This window comes from Peromyscus eremicus, chromosome 8a (genome assembly GCF_949786415.1).
Source record: "Peromyscus eremicus chromosome 8a, PerEre_H2_v1, whole genome shotgun sequence".
Taxonomy (NCBI): domain Eukaryota; kingdom Metazoa; phylum Chordata; class Mammalia; order Rodentia; family Cricetidae; genus Peromyscus; species Peromyscus eremicus.
Genome location: NC_081423.1, coordinates 49407577 through 49428036, shown reverse-complemented (window position 1 = coordinate 49428036; position 20460 = coordinate 49407577). Strand labels below are relative to the sequence as shown.

The 20460-nt window shown below is 43.4% G+C and overlaps 1 protein-coding gene across 1 annotated transcript in view; it reads left to right on the top strand.

Annotated features, from left to right (window-relative positions):
• Dnah9 (dynein axonemal heavy chain 9) overlaps window positions 1-20460 on the top strand; it is a 346197-nt gene that overhangs the window by 76069 nt on the left and 249668 nt on the right. The window contains exons 19-24 of the mRNA XM_059270927.1: window positions 1048-1214; window positions 10295-11165; window positions 14824-14954; window positions 15599-15725; window positions 18551-18703; window positions 20103-20228. Of these exons, the coding sequence (XP_059126910.1) occupies window positions 1048-1214; window positions 10295-11165; window positions 14824-14954; window positions 15599-15725; window positions 18551-18703; window positions 20103-20228 (1575 nt within the window). The remainder of the gene's footprint in view (window positions 1-1047; window positions 1215-10294; window positions 11166-14823; window positions 14955-15598; window positions 15726-18550; window positions 18704-20102; window positions 20229-20460) is intronic.

Here is a 20460-nt window from a genome sequence, read left to right as displayed (position 1 = left end):
ATAGTGGTAGAGGGGTCAAAGTAAATGAAGATTTCTTGGGGATGAGTCCAGATCTATGGTCCGTGTCTTAGAACTACAGTGTGTAACACATAAGTAATGTCTAGCATTTTGGGGAAATCATTGAATACTGAAAATTATCGTGGCAGAACTCATAGGGATACAGATTTTATCCCAGATTTAAAGATAAGTCAACTTTTTTTGAAATTGGCTTTTACTATGTAGCCCAGACTTGGGTTTATTTCATCTTATAAGTCTCAGGTCACACTCCATCACTGAGGGAAGTCAGGGCAGGAACTCAAGGCAGGAACTAGAGGCAGGAACTAAAGCAGAGACCATAGAGACATGCTGCTTACTGGCTTGTTCCCTGACTTGCTAGGCCTGCTTTTTTGTTTGTTTGTTTGTTTATTTGTTTGTTTGTTTGGTTTTTGGTACCATACAGTATCATTTGCCCAGGGTCAGCACAGCATCCAGGGGACCATTCTATGTCCTTAATGTCCTTAATTAATCAAGAGAATGTCCCACAGACTTGCCTATAAGCCGGTGTTATGGGGGCATTTTCTTAGTTGATGTTCTCTCTTCTCAAATCATACTGGCTTTTACCAATTTGACAAAAAAAAAAAAAAAAAAAAACACCTAAGATATCTTCCTCACCCTGTTCCCACTCTCTGATAAAAGGTTGAGCCAAGTGTTTGATTTGGGGGAAACAAGCAGATCTTAGTGATGTAAGAAGGTTTGAGAGAAGAAGCAGGAACTCAAGAAAATAACCAAATACCCTTGAGGACTATAGAAAAGGGCAAAGGTGACCAGGTCAGAAGGTGAAGGGGCGAAGGGCAGTGCTGAGTCAAAAGCACGTGACCGTGAAGAGAGAAGACAACCAGAGAGGTAAGTTGAGGAAGAGCGGAGTTGATGCACAGTTAAAAATGGTCCCAGTACATCCCAGGGTGCCCTACTGCAGGGATGGAAGCAGAGAGATGGGGTGCCCTCTCTGGCTATGGAGGAGGGGAGAGCACCCCGGGTGTGAGCGCTCCCGGGTCTTCTTCTTTACAGGAACTTCCCGAGAAGTGGAAGAACATGAAGAAGGTGGCCATTACTGTGAGGCAGCAGGTGGTCCCGCTGCAGGCAAATGAAGTGGCCCTCCTCCGCCAGCGGTGCACGGCCTTTGATACCCAGCAACAGCAATTCCAGGAGAGGTTCCGCAAGGAAGCCCCCTTCAGGTGTGGACCCGGGGGATGATCTTCCTCTTGAGTTTCTGCTTTGGCTCTTGCAGCAGACAAAGGCTTGTTGCCAGCCTTCCCTCCGTGTAGTTCCTTTGGTTACAGTGCAGTCCTAAGGTGGGCAGAGTTTAAGTCAGACTTGTCTGAATGACAAAGGCTGGATAGCCACCCTCCCTTCAAGGAAGATTTAGAAGCTTCTTGTGCCCCTGGGTTAATGAGGGAAATGTAGGGGCTCATCAAGGAACTATGGTAAAATGATTAGGATTCTGAAGTTAGAATTCTGAATTCTCAGACTTCTGTTCTTTGCAGGAGCCTAAAAAGTGGTTGCTAGAAAACACATATCACATTCGCGTGTCCTCACACACGTTTTTCAAACTGGCTACTAGAAAGTTTAAATAATGGTGGAAAGCATTTTAGTAATTTAAGATTTTAGCAAAGGTTAGTGTCTGAGACATTTCTTTGCACTTGGTAATTCTGTGATACCTCTCTGTTGACAATCAGAGGTCTTGCATAAAGAAATCACCCTCAGGAAAGATAGCACCATTCATGTGTGTCCCGTAGTGTACTCCTGGGATCAGGTCTATAGGGCATCAGCTTCCCAAGCACTGCTTAGTGTCCAGGTCTCACCACAGAGGCAAAGCCATGTCTGAATAGCTAGGGAACCCCCCAGCCCCAACCCCTGCACTATGGTCTATTTTCTAAGGCTGAATGTCTTGCTGTGGCTGCAGACTAAGAAATCTCCGGATGGAGAAAGCACACAGAAGGACTAAGAATCTTCTCCAGGTCTGCTACTCATGTCTATATCACATCAAGTTGTTTAACATCTTTATGATCCAGATAATAATATTAGTCACTTCATAGGTTGTTACTGGAATTAACAAGATAATTACTAAAAGTGTTGACTGCTGTGCCCAGTATGTTGGTGTCCAGCTGTCCTGGTGGGCCACTGTTCCAATTTTAGCTCTCAAAGTCTCATGTCTAAGCCTAATCTTTTTTTAAAATCAATTTTAGTTGACAGGTAATAATTGCACATCTTCTGAAACACAGTATAATGCTTGGGCCCCTTTATACTCTGTGTAAAGATCAATTTGGAATATTGAGGCTATCCCTCATCTCAAACATTGTTCATTTCTTTGTGATGAAAAAATTTGACACCCTCTCCTCCAGCTGCTTTGAATCATATCATCCAGGCATATGCCATGATGCCTACATCCAGCCTTCTGGGTAAAGAACCCTCGCGTGCTTCCTTCCTTGGTCAGTCGATCTCTGTACCCCTTTATCCTCCACCCTCAGTAAGGGCCTGCTCTCACCACTCAATCATCTAATGTTTATTAAGCAGCTGCCACCTTCTAAGCACGGCCACTGCATCTACAAAACACAAGATACTAAGCAGCTAAGAGACAAGCAAGAACAGGAGTCTAAACCATGTACAATATGAACATGTAAAGCTTGTAGCTCTATAGCAGGATGCTGCCATATAATCACCAAGAGTAGCTTTGAAAGCCTGCCCTGTCTAGCCTGTCCTGAAGATCCACTAAATTAGCTCTTCAGGGGCAAGATCTATGTGTCAGTATCAAGTGAGCCTCCCCCACTGCCCCCCACCGCAATGATTTCTGTGCAACCAAGTTTAAGAACTACTACCCTGAAGGACAGTAGCTGGTTTTCTTTGAAGCAAATATGTAGGGACCTAGAATTTCAAATGACTGCACTTTATAGTTACTTTAGGGTGGCATACCTTTTTTCCAAAGAAATGTCTGTTGCTAAGAACACTTGTGGAACACACTGGGGGACCATTCTTTCAGAGCTCAAGCTGTATCTTTTGGATCCTCCTTTGGGTATATAGTGGAAGTTCTAAGTTGAATCAGATTGTGAGGAGGCAACACAAATTGAGAGAGGCTGGTTTTAAAGGAAGCTCAGAGTTCATCACAACCATGGCAATGGCAGCCATAAACAAGCCTTTGTGTCAACTGTCTACTTAAAATTCTTCTAATGAATCCCATAGGCGCTTTGAGAAATATCTTCCAAGAATGACTGTTGGACAGGAACCAACCATGGTGTCCTTTTGTAGGTCTATCAGAACCATGGTAGCCATCGCACATGTGCGTAGCATGTGTGTATTGATCAGCCGGCGGGCTATTTTATTTTCTTTCTGTGTGATCATCTTTCCTTCTTCGTGCTCCTTCCCGGTGGCTGCCATGATGCTGTTACTCTTAGTTGGGCTTTCTAGATTCACATCTGTTAATTTCACATGCAGATGAATCTTCAGAGGAGAATTCTTCGAAAAGAGCTCTCACAACAGTTTGAGAAAACAAATGTTGCCGAAATTTTGATGTATTTCTCATCCAGAATTGTGGGGCTCTTGCTAAAGGGAACCTTAACAGGCATCAATTCATGTGTTGTTTGTTTTGTTCCTTACTTTGGTGTGTGTGCCTGTGTAAAATTTGTAGTCAAATGAGCACTTGTTCCTTTACATTTTGATCATTTATAGATCGTTTATAGATGCAGCAGACCCTGCTGCACTCTCTGACAATACAAGTTTCTGTCCCCGAAGCTGTCTCTGCTCAGCTTCTCATGTCCTTGTCTTTGAGAAGGAAGAAGAAAATGAGTGTCTTATTAGGCCCTTGCCATCTGACAGGTGCTATGCAAAGTTGGGCTTCTGAAATTGAGATTCCCTCTCCGTGCCCAAGTCAAATGCTCCTTCTTCCTGTAGTTCTGAACTCTAAGACAGCTCAGCATATTTCTTAGCTGAGTTCCCACTCTTCATAATAATTGACTAAACTGTCATATTCAAATTCAAGGACCCTCTCCTGCTTTTTAAATCTGTGACAGATTCTACCAAAAGGAATGTTCCATGCTCTGTCGTTCTCTTACTCAGTCTTTGACCTTGAGCACCGGTTTCCTGACCTTAAAGAATGGTGCTGGGATAAGTCATCTTCCTACCTTCTTCAAGGCCAAAGTAATCCAAGGATGTTCACAGCCTAGACAGCCTATCCTATGAGCTCCAACTCACAGGGGCCTCTCAGGGCTCTCAGCCGACCACCAGATTCTGTGAACAGCTGGCAAAACCTTCCTGAAGATGCCCTCCACTAGACGCTGTGCACAACAGCAATGGGAAAGGACAGGTTTTCCTAATGGCCTGATGCAGGAGCATGAGGGAAAGAGGAGCCACGTGTCCTGCTTGTAAAGTAGCTGTTGTCACTTTCAAAGCTGGAGAAAAGAGCCATATTGGTCATTCAGTTAGTACCAGGGATATAGCAAGATCCTAACATAAAGATATGTCATTGGTTTGGCTTGCCTGACTTACTAGTTAACCTGACTCATTAGTATGATTTAGGATTTTGTAGAGTAGATGGGCTTGGCCTCAACAGTGGAGTTAGCTAAGAATTATAAGGGTACTAGAAAATTTTAGAAATACACATCCTCTGATATCAACAGCTGATAGTCTTAGGGATAACTTCAAAAATTAGTAATAAGACACCTTCTTGGTACCATCTTTAGCTGAAACTGCTCACACATCTTGAGAAATGTAGCAATTCAGCCAATGGCAAGTAAGTTCCATTTGAAATTAATAATCAAAGTGGAAAGCAAGGATGTTCTATAAAAAGTAAACATGGACCAAAAGGCACAATGGCTGAAAGTAAAAGACATAGAGTGAGTACAGGAAAGATGCAGGACCTGGGACATGAGGGTAGAGAGTAAGACATAGAGTGAGTACAGGGGAGATGCAGGAGCTGGGACATGAGGGTAGACAGAGAGGACTAGGTGACCATGACTGAGAAGTTGGAATATGGAATCACAGCCTTTCAGATGTATAATGGGCTTTGTTCTGACCACATTCAATGTACCTGACCTACCAAACACCACAGCTAGCAACACAGTAGGACACAGAAGGTCAGCTGTGTCTCTCATGATCACATGCCTGGTTTCTGGCACCTGCTCTCCGGCATCATGAAGGACAACTGAACCACAAGCCTATTGCAAGCCCAAAAGGAACATGAAACTCACATTGCAAATTACAGTGCTACTAAATTAGAATTGCTTTTGTGCCACCAAAGGATAAAAGACATACATTAAAGCATTGAATATTGGAAATTTGTCTGTATATAACTCCTAATTTCTCATGGAGTGGGGCAGACTGAACACAAGGTCTCAACTGAGAGGTTATAACAGTCATGAATCAGAGTGGTAAGGCCTGAACTGAAGCACTGGCCAAGACTGTGGATTTGAGGAAGGGGAGAATCGATGTGAACTGAGGGAAGAGAGTATGGGATGCTTCTCTGTCTTCCAGCTTGGACAAAGAGGTGGATATTGGTACTGGAATGGGCTAACACGGAATGTGCAGAACTAGGGATCACAGTTCAGTGTGGGCTGTGGGGTATGGTGCGGGTGCATGCCATTCTCCACATAGAAGTAGTGCTGCAGTGGGCATTCCCTGGCGGCTAGCTTCCCAAGAGTTAGAAAGGGCTCTTCCTCCTCTCTCCATGGGCTCATGTTTGAGCAACGTATTTCTACTACTTCATTGTAGTTTTATTCACGCAGACATTTTTCCTTCAGTTAAAGGTACTTGTTGCACCGTTATTTCCCCTTCACACACAGAAGGTGTGCCCTTCCCCTCTGTGGCCTTCTTGTCCTTAAACTCCCTTCTTTCCTTGGTTTCGAAAAATGTTTCATTGTTAGCACATGCATGAAGTTTATGAATATCTCGACAAGTTGCCATAAAGGAATGTTTTTGAAACAGAGTTTCATTATATAGTACAGGCTGGACTTTAGGTTCCTCCTGTCTCAACCTCCTGAGTGGTGAGATTATAGGCATGTGCCACCATGCCTATTTTATTCTAAATGTTTGAAATTGCTACCTGCTCTCATGTGTAGAGATCCCCTCCAAACTTACTCAAAATTGGTGTTCATACATGAACATCAGACTTAGGAAAAGGTCTTCCACAAATTCAAACAATAAACAAATTATACCAACACCACATTTAAGAAACCATTGTCAATTTCTGGATGTTTATGTGATGGGGGGAAAATAGCACATATTATTACCTTCTGTGCACTGCAAATATCCCTCACTCACAGCTTGCCTGATAGATTCTTCATGAATTATGCACCATGATGAGTTAAATAGGATGTGGGTATTTTTAGTTTGTCTGAATTTCGTAGATCTTGTTCTAACAGCAAGTAGTCAATATCACATTCTAACTTTACTATAGACTAGAGAGAAATTGGAGCCCCTACACACCAACAGTTCAACTCTACAAACAAAAAGGAAAAAAGAAAAGAAAAGGAAAAAACAAGCAGAAGAATCCTTTGTGCCTTGGTGATCTTTCTTGCTAAAACACTTGTCACAAAGACAATTCTATTTCTTCCATTGAGTCCATTATCTACTGCCCATTGTAGGGGAGGGAGGAAAAACCCAGAGAGAAGGTTATTTCCACTCTGAAAACCACCCCAACATTCTGTGCTGAAGGCTAGCCCTGACCTGTGCATGGTGTTCAGCCATGTGTCTTGGTGGCCATAGCTCATAAGCCAAAACCGATTCATAAAGGGCAGGTGGACAGCAGCAGAACATGCATCCAAGCTAACCTGGCACTAATGCAATGGTGTGCATGACTGTTACTGCATTGCATGGTGATGGGGGGTAAAGAGCAAGCAGTTCAGGTGAATAGCTTTAGTTAGGATTTCTTTCCATTTGTGATGGCAGATATTTTCAGAGACAGAAGGAACAATCCATGAAAGGGAGTCCACATGTCATCCTCTTCCTCTCTTCCACCCTCCCATATCCTGTCAGCAAACATTCATACATAGCAGAAAGATGGAAATTGCCATTTCTCTAGTCTCTTATGTCCATTCATCATTTCTTCGAGGAGCCTGTGAGGCCCTGTCCAGAGTCTGGAAGAATGTGTTCATCTCTATTAAGTCATAGGACCCCAAATGTCTACCTCTCTAAACACACAGAAAGAGAAAGCCTGGGGATAGAGAGGAGAGATAATGCATGGTGAGAGAAGGAAAAACAGAGGCCCCTTAAAACTTGGGTCAGCCATGCCCTTGACAATAGGACTACCATGTAAGCTCCCTTACACATGAGGCTCTTCTTTTGAGGAAGGACCATGCCCTGAAGTATGCCTCAAGTATGATACTCAAGAATCAGGAACCATCTCCAACAAGGTGTGTGATTTCAGCACTGGACAAAAAGGGACAAGAGAACAGCGCCATTAAAGTAAAACCAATGCTTTGTTAGAGGAGCGGATGCTGCTCAGCCAGGGCTGAAGAATCAGCTGTGATTAAAAAGAGACTAGCATCACTGAGGTGAAATCTGCTGCAAAGTGTTTCCTCAAGGTCAGCACATAGAAGTCGTGGTCCAGAGGTGGCCAAGGTTGTACCTCACACTGGCCCCTGACTTTGGTTCTGTAGGATCAACCACACAGTACTGGTTTTGAAGGCATGGAGGGGTCATGCAGAGCGACTGAGGCTTGGCACTGTGAGAGGTCAGGAGATGAAGGTGCAGCCTCAGCGGCAGTTGGCAGCCCAGTTGCAGCAGAAGACCTCTGCTGCAGGATCTCTGATCACACTGTGAACCCTGAGATTGTGTTCTTTTCTAGAAAATCCTGTTTCTAGTTGTGGTGTGGTGGTGTTCCAATCTTAAATGGTCTTTTTAATTAAATAATAAATAAATAAATAAAGAAAGAAAGAAAGAAAGAAAGAAAGAAAGAAAGAAAGAAAGAAAGAAAGAAAAAAAAACAGAGCCATCTGTCAAGGTGAAAGCAAAAGATCAGAGAAACAGAACAGCCAGCCTTACCTACTAGTTCTTACCTCTAAGAAGTCCTCAGCCTAAAGAGAGTAAGTTCCTATTTCCTCACGCCTTATATACCTTTCTGTGTCCTGCCATGTTACATCCTGGTATTAAAGGCATGTGTGGTTCCCAAGCAAAGACATAAGGTCTCTCAAGTGCAGGGATTAAAGGTGTGTGCCACCACTGCCTGACCTCTATGTTTAATCTAGTGGCTGTATCTGTCCTCTGATCCTAGGCAAGTTTATTAGGGTACACAATATGTCACCACAGTGTGGCTCAGCCCTGGTGCATGCTTTTGATCTGGGAGCTTTCTGCTTGAATATTGTGGACAGGACTGGGTGGAATCAACTTTACATCAAGAGGCAAAGCAAGCAACCAGTTAATAGGAGGTGAATATAAGATTATTAAGAAAAAACCATAGAGAGTAAGGGGAAGTCAGGACAGATAATGAGACACACAGGAAGCAGAAGGGAGGAACATTAAGTTTGAGAGAATTTGAGATAGTAGGAGGGAAGAGAGGCTTCTGGAATGACAGCAGATGAGGAAGATCAGCTGGGTGCTTTCTCTGCCTCTCTGAGCTAGCAGGCTTTCACCCCAGCATCTGGCTCCTGAGTCTATTGGTAGAATCAAAGGACTGAGATTTTGATAAAAACAACAGACCTGAGCATTTTGGAGACGCCAGGACCGTGGGACAGCTACCAAGAACAGCAGCAGCAGTGGCATGGAGCCAGCCAGAGCCTAGAAGCTAAGTTGTGTGTGCTGCAGAAGGCAGAGCCAGAGAAATGACCCAGCCTTTGGAGGAGCCCAAAAGTTTGTGGTGGATTCCAGACACTGGATACTGGTTTTGCTTTGATATGATTGTGACCTCCCTTTTGAAGTAAGAAAGTATTTTTTTTTATGTTACTGGAGCCCACAGTTGGGAGACTTAGAATGTTTAAAAAGAATATTTTAGAATTTTACAGAGACTCTTTAAAAAAGTCTGTTTTTTTAGGGTTGTTTGTTTGTTTGTTTGTTTGAGACAGCGTTTCTTTGTGTAACAGCCCTGGTTGTCCTGAAATTCCCTTGGTAGACCAGGCTGACTTTGAACTCACAGAGATCCTCCTGTCTCTGCCTCCTGAATGCTGGGATTAAAGGCGTATGCCACCACCACCCAACAAGACTGAATATTTTTAAAGAGAACTTTTAAAGTATTTGAATTTGTAAGGTTGTGGGACTTTTTAAGTTTGTAAAATGTTTTCTATTACAATGCCTTTATTAATGTGTGATCTTGGGGCTAAACAATAAAGGGGAGATCGTGGATTAACCGTGATGTGTTTATGTGTCAAGTTTACAAGGGTTCATTTGTGCTGTCTGGATTTATGTCAACTTGACACAAGCTATCATCATCAGAAAGGAGTGAGCCTTAACTGAGAAAATGTTCCAGAAGACTGGGCTGTAAGCAAGCCTGTAGAGCATTTTATTAATTAATAATTGATGGGGGAGGGCCCAACCCATTGTGAGTGGTGCCATCCCTGGGTTTTTGCTTCTGGGTTCTATTAGAAAGCAGGCTTAGCAAGCCAGGAGGAGCAAGCCACTGAGCAATATCCATGGCCTTTGCATCAGCTCCTGTCTCCAGGTTCTGGCCCTGCTTGAGTTCCAGTCTTGGCTTCCTTCAGTAATGGACTATGATGCGGAAGTGTAAGCCAAATAAACCTTTTTCTCCCCAAGTTGATTTTGGTCATGGTCTTTCATTATAACAGTAGTAACCCTAACTAGGACACTGATTTAAGGGATCGGGGAGATGTTTGTGCATAGAAAACTTGCAGCTTCTAGAAAGTCCTAACATGCAGCCAAGGCTGAGAGCACTGGCCTCACAAGGGACAAAGGCAGAGCAATCTAATGGGAGCCCCATGGATAAGTTTGGAGATGTACAAGATGACAGGTCTATTTTTATCTTCTTGGATTTGGTAAAAGGTCTAAGCATGACATTGCTCTTTTATGATTGTTGTGTCTTTTGAGACAGGGTCTCACTGTAGAGTCCACACTGATGTCAAGCCCAAGATCTTCCTTCCTCCATCTTCCAAGTGTGAGGATTAGAGTCACATGTCACCACACTCTGCATCTTCTCTGATGTTCTTGAATAGCTCTTCCATCTCGTGGTCACCCCCACCCCATTCATCCAGGATGAGACGCTGTGTTAGAAGCTTTTCCTCTTCCCTGAGATAGTAAACATTCCAGCAGATTCTACCTTAGTGGTTCTAGTTGAACCCTGTGTGTTATACTTACCAAGAGAATATGTTGTGCTTTCTAGGTTTGATAGTGTCAGCCCATATGAAATGCTGGATGTCTGGCACACAGAGATCCAGCACATGGAATCCACCATGGCCACCATCTCCAAGTCAGTGGATTTGTTTGAGGTCAATGTTCCTGACTATAAACATTTGAGGCAGTGCAGGAAGGAGGCTTGCCAGCTAAAGGAGCTCTGGGACACCATTAGAATGGTGACCTCCAGTATCCATGCCTGGGAGGCCACCAGCTGGAGGAATATCAGTGTGGAAGCCATGGACTTGGAGTGCAAGCAATTCACCCGGCACATCCGGAACCTAGATAAGGAGCTCAGAGCCTGGGATGCATTCACAGGCCTGGAAAGTACAGTGTTGAATACTCTGACCTCCCTGAGGGCCGTAGCCGAGCTGCAGAATCCTGCCATCCGGGAACGGCACTGGAGGCAGCTGATGCAGGCCACAGGTGTGAGTTTCACCATGGATCAGGACACCACCCTAGCTCACCTCCTGCAGCTCCAGCTTCACCACTTCGAGGATGAGGTCCGGGGCATTGTGGACAGAGCTGTGAAAGAGATGGGTATGGAGAAGACCTTAAAGGAACTGCAGACCACCTGGGCCAGCATGGAATTCCAGTATGAGCCCCACACACGAACACATATACCCTTGCTGCAGTCAGACGAGGACCTCATCGAGGTTCTGGAGGACAACCAAGTGCAGCTTCAGAACCTGATGATGTCCAAGCACATTGCTTTCTTCCTGGAAGAAGTGTCGAGTTGGCAGAAGAAGCTGTCCACGGCTGACTCAGTCATCTCTATCTGGTTTGAGGTCCAGCGAACCTGGTCTCACCTGGAGAGCATATTCATTGGCTCTGAAGACATCCGGTCTCAGCTACCACAGGTAACTGCTCAGGGAATCCTATGCTACCTAGTCTCTGGTCCAGGTGAAAGGAAGACCACTCCACCCCTACAGTGTTAAGGTTCCTTCTCTGCACCTCAGGGTACCTCCTACATGCACTGACTAGCCGCATCAAAAAAAAAAAAAAAGTGGTAACATGTTTGGTGGCACATGCCTTTAATACCAGCACTTGGGAGGCACAGACAGACAGATCTCTGTGAGTTCAAGGCCTGCCTGGTCTACAGAGTGAAAGGCACCAAAACTACACAGAGAAACCCTGTCTCAAAAAACCAAAAAATAAACAAACAAGCAAACATGTTTACAACCAGTTTGCCTCTACATATAGAAAGGAGTGGTTTACTTTTTTTTTTTTCAACTACATGTGAGAAAAGAAATAGAAGATTCCAGCTGCTGTGTCTTGGGAATAGCTCCTTAAGGGCCACTTCATAGGTCTTATATCACACGTACTCAAAGAAACTGAGTCTTGTTGCCAGGCAAGTTCAAGGTCATTCTCCCCAGGCAGGGAGCCATGCTGCAAACCTTTAATCAGTACTAGCATATCAGATACCAGTTTTCTTCTGAAGACTAACTGCAGATTTCCCTAAAATATAAGCTCCCATTATCACCTTCCCCAATGCCGGCCCCTTCTCATTAGCCCTAATTAATGTGACATTAACCAACCCTATTTCAGTGGACTGTAATTCCTTCTTTTTTGCCCTAGACTTCTTCTGTATCCATTCAGTACAGCCAGTTCTTTGCTGACAAATTAGCTTGATTATGAAATGTCACCAGTTGTCCAGGCCTTATTAAGAACTTAAAGCACATGCCACCCAACATTGCAGTTCTCCAGCACATCCTGCACAAGCATGCTAGTACAATACGGTGGCCTAATGGTTGACATTCGCAACAGCAAGTGTCAGGGAACAGTTCTGTATGGCAGTTGTAATGAAGCCAGCACCAGACTTCATTTATCATAAATACCAGCAATTGAAGAAGAATAGGCTTAATTAGAAGGGGTGAGGACATAGGTGGAGACTCCGGGGAGGACTTTAAGGGGACGTTTAAGAACCTCTTATGAAAAACAGGAAAGGATTTAGTCCCTGGATAGCGCTGCAGGTTTGTGCAGACAGCATGTAAATGCCTGCATTTCCTTCCTATTAAGAGCATAACAGAAAAGAGTTCAGTCTCATTACACCCTAACTAGTGACTATTTTCATCCATTATGACTATTTCCCAACTTTTATGCATGTAGACAGTTAGTTTTTACATAATTGCTCCCAGAGTAATTACAGTTTTCTGATTGGCTCTTTTCATTTGAACCTTCATGCCAGGTATGAATATACTTCTGTCACCTTGATGCCATTTCATTTTCAGTCAAAGCAAAACACCTCATTGAGAGGGGGTTACAAAGTGTTTTACCCACGTCTCCTGTCTTTTGATCACCTTGGGTGAAGGGTGTTGGTTACAGAGGGTAAGGCAGCAGCCCTAGGCTTCTTGTTCTCCCATGTTGGGCAAGTTATTTACTTAATGTCTTCAAAACCTTGATGTCCTCATATGTAAATTAGGACAGGCACTGGCACCCACTCTGGAAAGTCCATGAAAACAATGCATGCAGCACATAACATCATGATTACTGTTTATAATAACACCATATGTTCTCACCAGGTGCTACATTTAGGCTAAAATCCTATTAGTTTCTTGATCATTTTAGCAGCACAGTGAGAATGATGGCATTAAATACATTTGACAGCATAGCAGTACATTTGAGAAAAAACTTCGTTCGTACAAATATTTTCATAGAGCTAGAAAAAGAACATTCAATCTACTGTCTCCTTGACTTAGGAATCATTTATTGGACAGTTGGAGTAAGAGTAGAAAGTCTCTGAGACTTCATTAGGGGTCTACAGGGTCAACACTACCTTAGTAATCATGTGTGTCATTTGACTTTTTGACTTTTGTTCTAGCATGAGCACACATGAGCTTTCTATGATGCTGCATGGCCTGTAAGGCCAAAGTAATTCAGATACAGAAGCAGATGTGGGACCACTGATGAGTTTTGTTAACTCACTCAGTACAGGAATTGGAAGGTGGAAAGGAAAGCGGAAGGATACTACACCCATTTCTATTGTAGTGGTTTGGGATTGTTTTTGTAAATTATTTTTAGATTAAAAACATAGTATTTTGCTAAACTGATAGGTTTATTATTATTACATTTTAATTTCTATTTTGAAGCCTCAGAGCAAACCTCATGTTCCTCTGGTTCTTTTCACCCCTGTCTTTCACAATAATCCCAGAGCTGTAGGTACTGTGCTGATGATGTACCCACTGGGCCTGGGCTCCACAAATTTGCATTTGATCAGTTGTAACTTTCTATAATGGTCTCCATCTGTTGCAAAGAAAAGTTTCCTTGATGAGAAGTAAGGACTGCACTTATCAGTGGTATAAGGATAATTATTCAGAATGAAGTGATGGATTATGTTGGTTTAGTAACGTGGTGGTTGTAGGTTCTCCTCTGAGATCCATGACTTTGCCAGCCCTGAGTAGCTGACTATGTTCTAGTACCTACCACACACGGTTTCCTTCTTGTTGAATGGGTCTCCAGTCCAATTAGGGAGCCGTTGGTTACTGTCAAGGTATTCTTACCATTACTGCACCCTTAGGTTGTGGTACCATGCTGGTTGTCATTGTGGCTCAGAGGTGTCATTGCTGGGTAGGATTGTTGATTTCTTCCCTCCCTTGGGAACTTATGTGGCACCTTCTCTTATCATGAAGGCTAGTCCTCCAGGAGGAAGCTTTCAGGCCAGATTCACTTAAGTGCTCTGTATCTGAAGTTCATGGTGTCTTTAGAAATAAGGACTTATATTCTACTTCTGGTGGGGGAGGGGGCAAATTAGGGCATCAATGTAATGTTTTCAGAGTTTCTTGGACAATCCTGACCTACTCAAAAGAGGGCTTCTCATGCCTGGTATTGGGGGTTTTCTTAGATAGTCTATGGCTTCTGGGAAGAGCATTGTTAGCTCATATGGAAATTTTTCACTTAACTGTGTATGTGTATTTACACAGAGACTTGTATGTATTAGAGGTAGGTATTTATGAATAGATAGTTAAATTATTATTTCTTATGACTCTTTGAAACATGCTTACTGGTATTTTACCCTCCTTCTGTATTTACCTTTCTTCCTCCTTCCTAAAGTCTCCTGTACTATTATTTTATTTTATTTATTTTTATTTTATTTTATTTATTTGTTTGGTTGGTTTTTGATGTTTTAGAGACAGGGTTTCTCTGTGTAGTTTGGGTGCCTTTCCTCGATCTCACTCTGTAGACCAAGCTGGCCTTGAACTCACAGAGAACCGCCTGGTTCTGCCTTCCGAGTGCTGGGATTAAAGTGTGTGCTACTACAGCCCGGCTCCTGTACTTTTTAAATGAATTAAATAATTTTAAATTGTCCTTTAAATACTTTAGCTTCTAATACAGAGAACATTGCTCTTTGGATGCCCTGCATAAACAAAAGAAAAAGGGTTCCAAGATGAACATGTCCCAATGCTGCTCTTCCTCTCTCAAGTCTCTTCTTGGGATTGGACTGACTTTTGTCCTCAAATGACTGCAAAGGCTGATCTGAGACAAATATTGATTACTACTTTCTGTTTGTTTCATCTGTAGGACTCTAAGAGATTTGAAGGCATTGACTCTGACTTCAGAAAGCTGGCAGATGATGCTCAGAAAACCCCGAATGTGGTGGAAGCCACGAATAAGCCAGGTCTCTATGACAAGCTGGAGGATATTCAGAGCCGGTGAGATGGCTTGCCAGCCTGCTGTGGGGAGGGTACAAACTTCCCTTCTCTGCCTCTGACCTTTATTAAATGCCAATGAGAGCATGCTTGGCCCTTGTTTTCCCCATGAGTTTGGGTAATATAGGGTGTGATATCACTAGGAGGTTTGATGTAGATGTGAACAGGTATGTCCATTTGCAAATATTGCTAGGAATTCATTGTTCTTAAATCTGAAAATATCCTACATATTGCAAATACAGTCATTCTTAAGTTTCTACTCGGAATTGCTTCTAAGACAATCTGCAGATATACAGAAGTCTGCAGCTGTAAGTTCCTCACGCAAAATAGTGTTGCACATAACCTCTGTAACCCTCCCATGGCTTATACATCCCCTCTAGCTTATCTACAATACCTAACTCAATACAAATGCTTTGTAAATGGTTATGTTGTATTATTTAGGGATTAATGATGAAAAATGTTTGTGTGTGTTCAAAACATGTGAAAATTTTTCCCAAATATCAATCTGTAGGTTGTTGGACCCTCAGATGAGGAGTTCACAGATACTGAGGGCTGGCTGTGTTTGTGTTTAGGTAATGTGTGTGTAACTTGGGGCTAAGTTATACTAATTATACTAAACTAGGAGAACCTGTGTTCTGTGCCTTCAGGTTGTGCCTGTGTGAGAAAGCCCTAGCAGAGTACCTAGACACCAAGAGGCTTGCCTTCCCTCGGTTTTACTTCTTATCCTCCTCTGACCTGCTAGACATCCTGTCCAATGGCACAGCCCCACAACAGGTAAGCCGGTGGCAGATTTAAAACCATCAAAAGGAGTGGGACACACCCAGCAGGAGCCTACTCTCAGAGAGGAGACAAGCATTTCAGACCCATGTTGCCTTAGGTATCTCTGCTCCCGTCACACACACACACACACACACACACACACACACACACACACACACCACCCCATTTCCCAGCATCTGAAACAGAAGCAGAGTGGCAAAGGAACATAAAGTTAAGCCTTTATCAGGAATACCTTTGATCTGATTCTCAAGAGACATCTAGCCAATTGTGGTCCACAGTGACAGCTATATAAAGAAGTGTGATATTCTGTCACTGGCAGGATGGCATGCATGGAGCTGGAGGACATGATGTGACATGAGATAAGTCAGTCACAGAAAGACAAATGCCACATGTGGAAGCTGAAGTTGATCTCACAGAAGTAGAGAGAAGGGCAGTGATTACCAGAGGGGTGGAGGGAGTGGCTAGTGTGTGATGGGTAGTTGATGTGGCATGATGGATAACTTGTAAAATTTTATAAAACAGCAAAATAACTATAGTATACCACAGTTTGCATAAGTCAAGAAAGCTAATAGAATTTCAATAATCCCAACATAAGAAAGAACCAATTGTTTGATATGATAGATGTACCAATCATCCTGGCCTGATCATATTTGTTATACAGATGTGTTGAAGTGTCAAACCAGACCCAAAACACTGGACTGACTGACAAGTCACTTGGCTGAATTCTTTTCCTTCCTTCTGTGTGACTTGGTCATTTCTTTGAAGTATGAAGGGATTTGTTTGTTTTTTCTGATTTAGGGTATTTTTTAATCATCTACACTGTTTGTTTTTATTTTTTAATATGTAGAACACTAATTTGATTCCAAGAGCCAAACCATGTCAGAAGATATGTATCTCTGAGAGTGTCCTTTTTTTCTCTGTTTATCTCCCACCATCACTATTTACCCTCCCTCCTCCCCATAGGTAGGCAGTTTCATTAGATCCTGATTTATCTTTCCTGTGTTCATCTTTGTGCAAATAGGCAGGTGCACATCACATTGTATCCAGTCAGATATGGTCTGTCATCACCGCTTCTTTCTCACACAAAAGGCAGCAGTCTGCAGTACCTGCTTGAACTTTGTCTTTATGGGGGCAGCAGTGTCTTTGGTGTAACCCAAGCTGACCTTAAACTTGTGATCCTCCTGCCTCTGCGCTACTGAGATTGCAGGCATGTGGTATTGGTTTTGTGCCTTCCTCTTTTCCTTCTCCCCCCCTTCTTATCCTCCTCCTCCTCCTCCTTCTTCTTAACTTAGTTTTGTATCTTAGAAATCATTTCATATTAATCCGAGCTCTCCATTTCAACATTTGCATCATGCTCTATGATGATATATCATAGTCTGGCCATTAGATAACTATTATTTTCCAATCAAATGAAGTGGCATTAGGTAACCTTATGTTTTGGAGACCTGTCTTCTAGATCTAGAGCTATTCCTAGAGAATTCTGGCTGAAAGAGTAAACACACAGAAGCCTTGTTAGCACTACAACGCTTCACTGCACAGGAACTGTCCCCTTGGCATCACCACGAGCCATGGATGAGCACTTCTCCAACAGAGCCAAGAAGCAGCTCCAGCAGGTCTGACTCTGCTTGTTAAGAAGAGTCAAGTATTAAAAAGACATCACCTTTGCATTTGTGGTCCTTCTGTTTTTATCCTGTCGACTGAATCATTTCCCAAGGGGCCCAGGCACAGTGGAGTTGAACTACATATCATATCAGCATTTTGTTTAGAGTTGTACTAATTCCGTGTGTAGAAGGGGTCAGATCACCACCTCCATTCATTCTATACCTTTGGTACCCACGGTACTCATTCTTAAGTATTTCTTTCAATTTACTTCTCATTAGGTTCTAGTAAATCTTTAAATAATCCACCCCACCCTAGGGAACGAAGCACAGTAAAGACATTTTCTTCTAACCCCACCTCTGTGTGAGTGACTGAATAGACTGATTTATAAGTCATTATGACAGTAATTTCATCTTTATGTCTGTAGAAATCAAAATTTGTATTAATAATGCTTAAAATATCTTTGCTTATGTATTTGCTTTATTTTGTTATTTTTCTGTGACATTTGGAGTCTTCCCTGTCCTGGAAACCATGGCTTCTGTCATCTTGACAGTTTTCTCCCACTCTGTTTTAGAGAATTTCTATTCCATTGATCTGCCCTGCCCCCGCTGGGTCCATCACACATCTGTAAACTGAGGTCGGTTGCCTTTGGCTGCAGGCCCCCTCTTCTCTTTGAGTAGACGTAGCTCTTGGTCCGTTTCCTTGGCATTCTTCAGGCCTTGCTCACTGCACTTAGCTCTTTGGGTCAGTTGAACCTGTGAGTGCTGCTAACACCGTTGTGAATTGACTTTGAGTTGCTCCCTTAGGTTCTCTACCAACCCATCTTTCATCTTGTGGTCTACAGAGCTTGTGTTTCTTCTGTTGAAATGAAAGCAAAACCAAGAGATAGTTATTTCTCTTTTCAAAACCTGAAACTCATCAGCGTTCTTACATGCTCTCATTCCTGTTTGTTTGGTTGCAGGAGAGGACATTGGCTCCAATGGCGGAATGACAATGGTGGCACAGTTCCCACCAATATCTTTATTCCTTTAGCCACATATATATATCCACTTCACATGGTTCCTATCTTCATAACTCCATGATTGCTGTAACTTTCCCTCCACAGGCTTGGCATTCACCCTCCTATCTTATGCAAGAGCTGTTCCCTGGCAGGCCGTAGACAACTATGATCAGCTCCCTGTGCATCCTCTTGAATCCTTTGCCATGGTTTCCTTTCTCAGGTTCAACGTCATCTTTCCAAGCTCTTTGACAACATGGCCAAAATGCAGTTCCAGTTAGATGCCAGTAAGAACCCAACCAAGACAAGCCTTGGCATGTACAGCAAAGAAGAGGAATATGTGGCCTTCAGTGAGCCCTGTGACTGCAGTGGGCAGGTAAGTGACACTCCGTTCCCCTCCTTACACCTCCCCCATCCCTTCCCATCTGAACCAAATTCAGTGAAAGTCAGTTTCCCTCAGGCCAGAGCTGGAGACCTGAAGGAGTAGCTTTCCCTGCCTGTGGTCCACACTGGAGCTGCCTCTGGTGCCTTTCTCTCTCTGAGGAAAACATATGTCCACATTTCTATTTCCTCATTCAGTAGAGACCGGTGCTGGGAGAAATAAAGTGCATATAAACAGTCACTGCAGGGCTGGAGAGATGGCTCAGTGGTTAAGAGCACTGGCTGCTCTTTCAGAGATCCTGAGTTCAATTCCCAGCAACCAGATGATGGCTTACAACTATCTGTAACTCCAGTCCCAGGGGATTCAATACTCACTTTTGGACTCCTCAGACACTAGGTACACATGTGGTACACAGACATACATGCAGAAAATAACATATGTGTACATACAAAAAAAAAAAAAAACAGTCACTGCAGTCGGCTGTGAGGGGATTATAAGGTGATTGGCAGCCCAGAGAATATTAAGATGGCAATCCCTGAAGCACCCTCAGGGAAATCTGGAACTCAGACACCTTCCTTGGGAAGAAATGTCCTTTTCTCCCATCTTTGCAAGTATACCCCACAGTCATTTCCTCCCATAGTTCTTCTCCTTGGAGAGCTGACTATATACCTCTGCTCTAGGAAGTCCTACTACACCTCCAGGCCTCCCACAACCAACTTCAGGCAAATGAATCATAGGACAATTCTTTTCTTACACCCCACCCTGTCCTCCAGCACCACTGAAGTAAAGTCCTGCCCCACTCATTATTCACAGCAACATAACCAAGCATTGCCCCTGGGGCTCGATTCCCATGCAGAATAAGGCCTGAACAAGACCGTCTTTCAGAAATTTCTACCATTCCCACATATGCTTGAGGAGAAATTCTCTTATCAGAAAATAATCCAAAGTCCTCTTGTTACATGGGGGTGGCTGACAACCTTGAGTTTTAAATTCAGAATATGTTCTTTTAACAGACCAAGACCACAAAGCATTCAACTGAGAAACACAAACCCAACTAACATCTCTATGCTGTGTAGACAAGCCCGTGAGAATCAGCTTGATTAAATCTGCCCCAGTCCAGATTTGGGGTTCTTTGTATGAGCTCTAATTAGCATTCTACCACCCCTTCACCTGTTGTCATTTTTTTCTGGGTTCCACTTTAGCACATAAGCCTAGCTCCCACTCATCACATCCCAGATTACAAATGCAAAATGTCTGCCCTTGCCTTCTGGCATCTGGTCAGTACACAGTGCTGGAGCTCCATTGTCTTCACTCCCTCAGGCTGGGTGAAAGAAAACAGGATCGATCAAACTTTCTCAGCCTTGTGGTATCTGACCCAGAGCTCTTCTTGCAGGTTGAGATATGGTTGAACCATGTGCTTCGTCACATGAAAGCCACGGTGAGGCATGAGATGACGGGAGGGGTAACCGCCTACGAGGAGAAGCCCAGGGAACAGTGGCTGTTTGATTACCCAGCTCAGGTACTTTTTCCATATGGACCTTCCTGGGCCTCTGTCCTCATCTGTCTTTCTCCTCCAACAGCCTGTGTGGGCCTTCCGAGGTTGAAGAGCCCCTGTGCTTCACAATGGGAAAGGCTTGAATCCTAGACCATGGCGAGGGCCAGAAGACCAAGCAGAAACATTGACAGCTATGACTTAAGTTCAGTCATTGCTTTGGAAAAGTTGGGTTATGGATCTGTATCATTGACTGTAG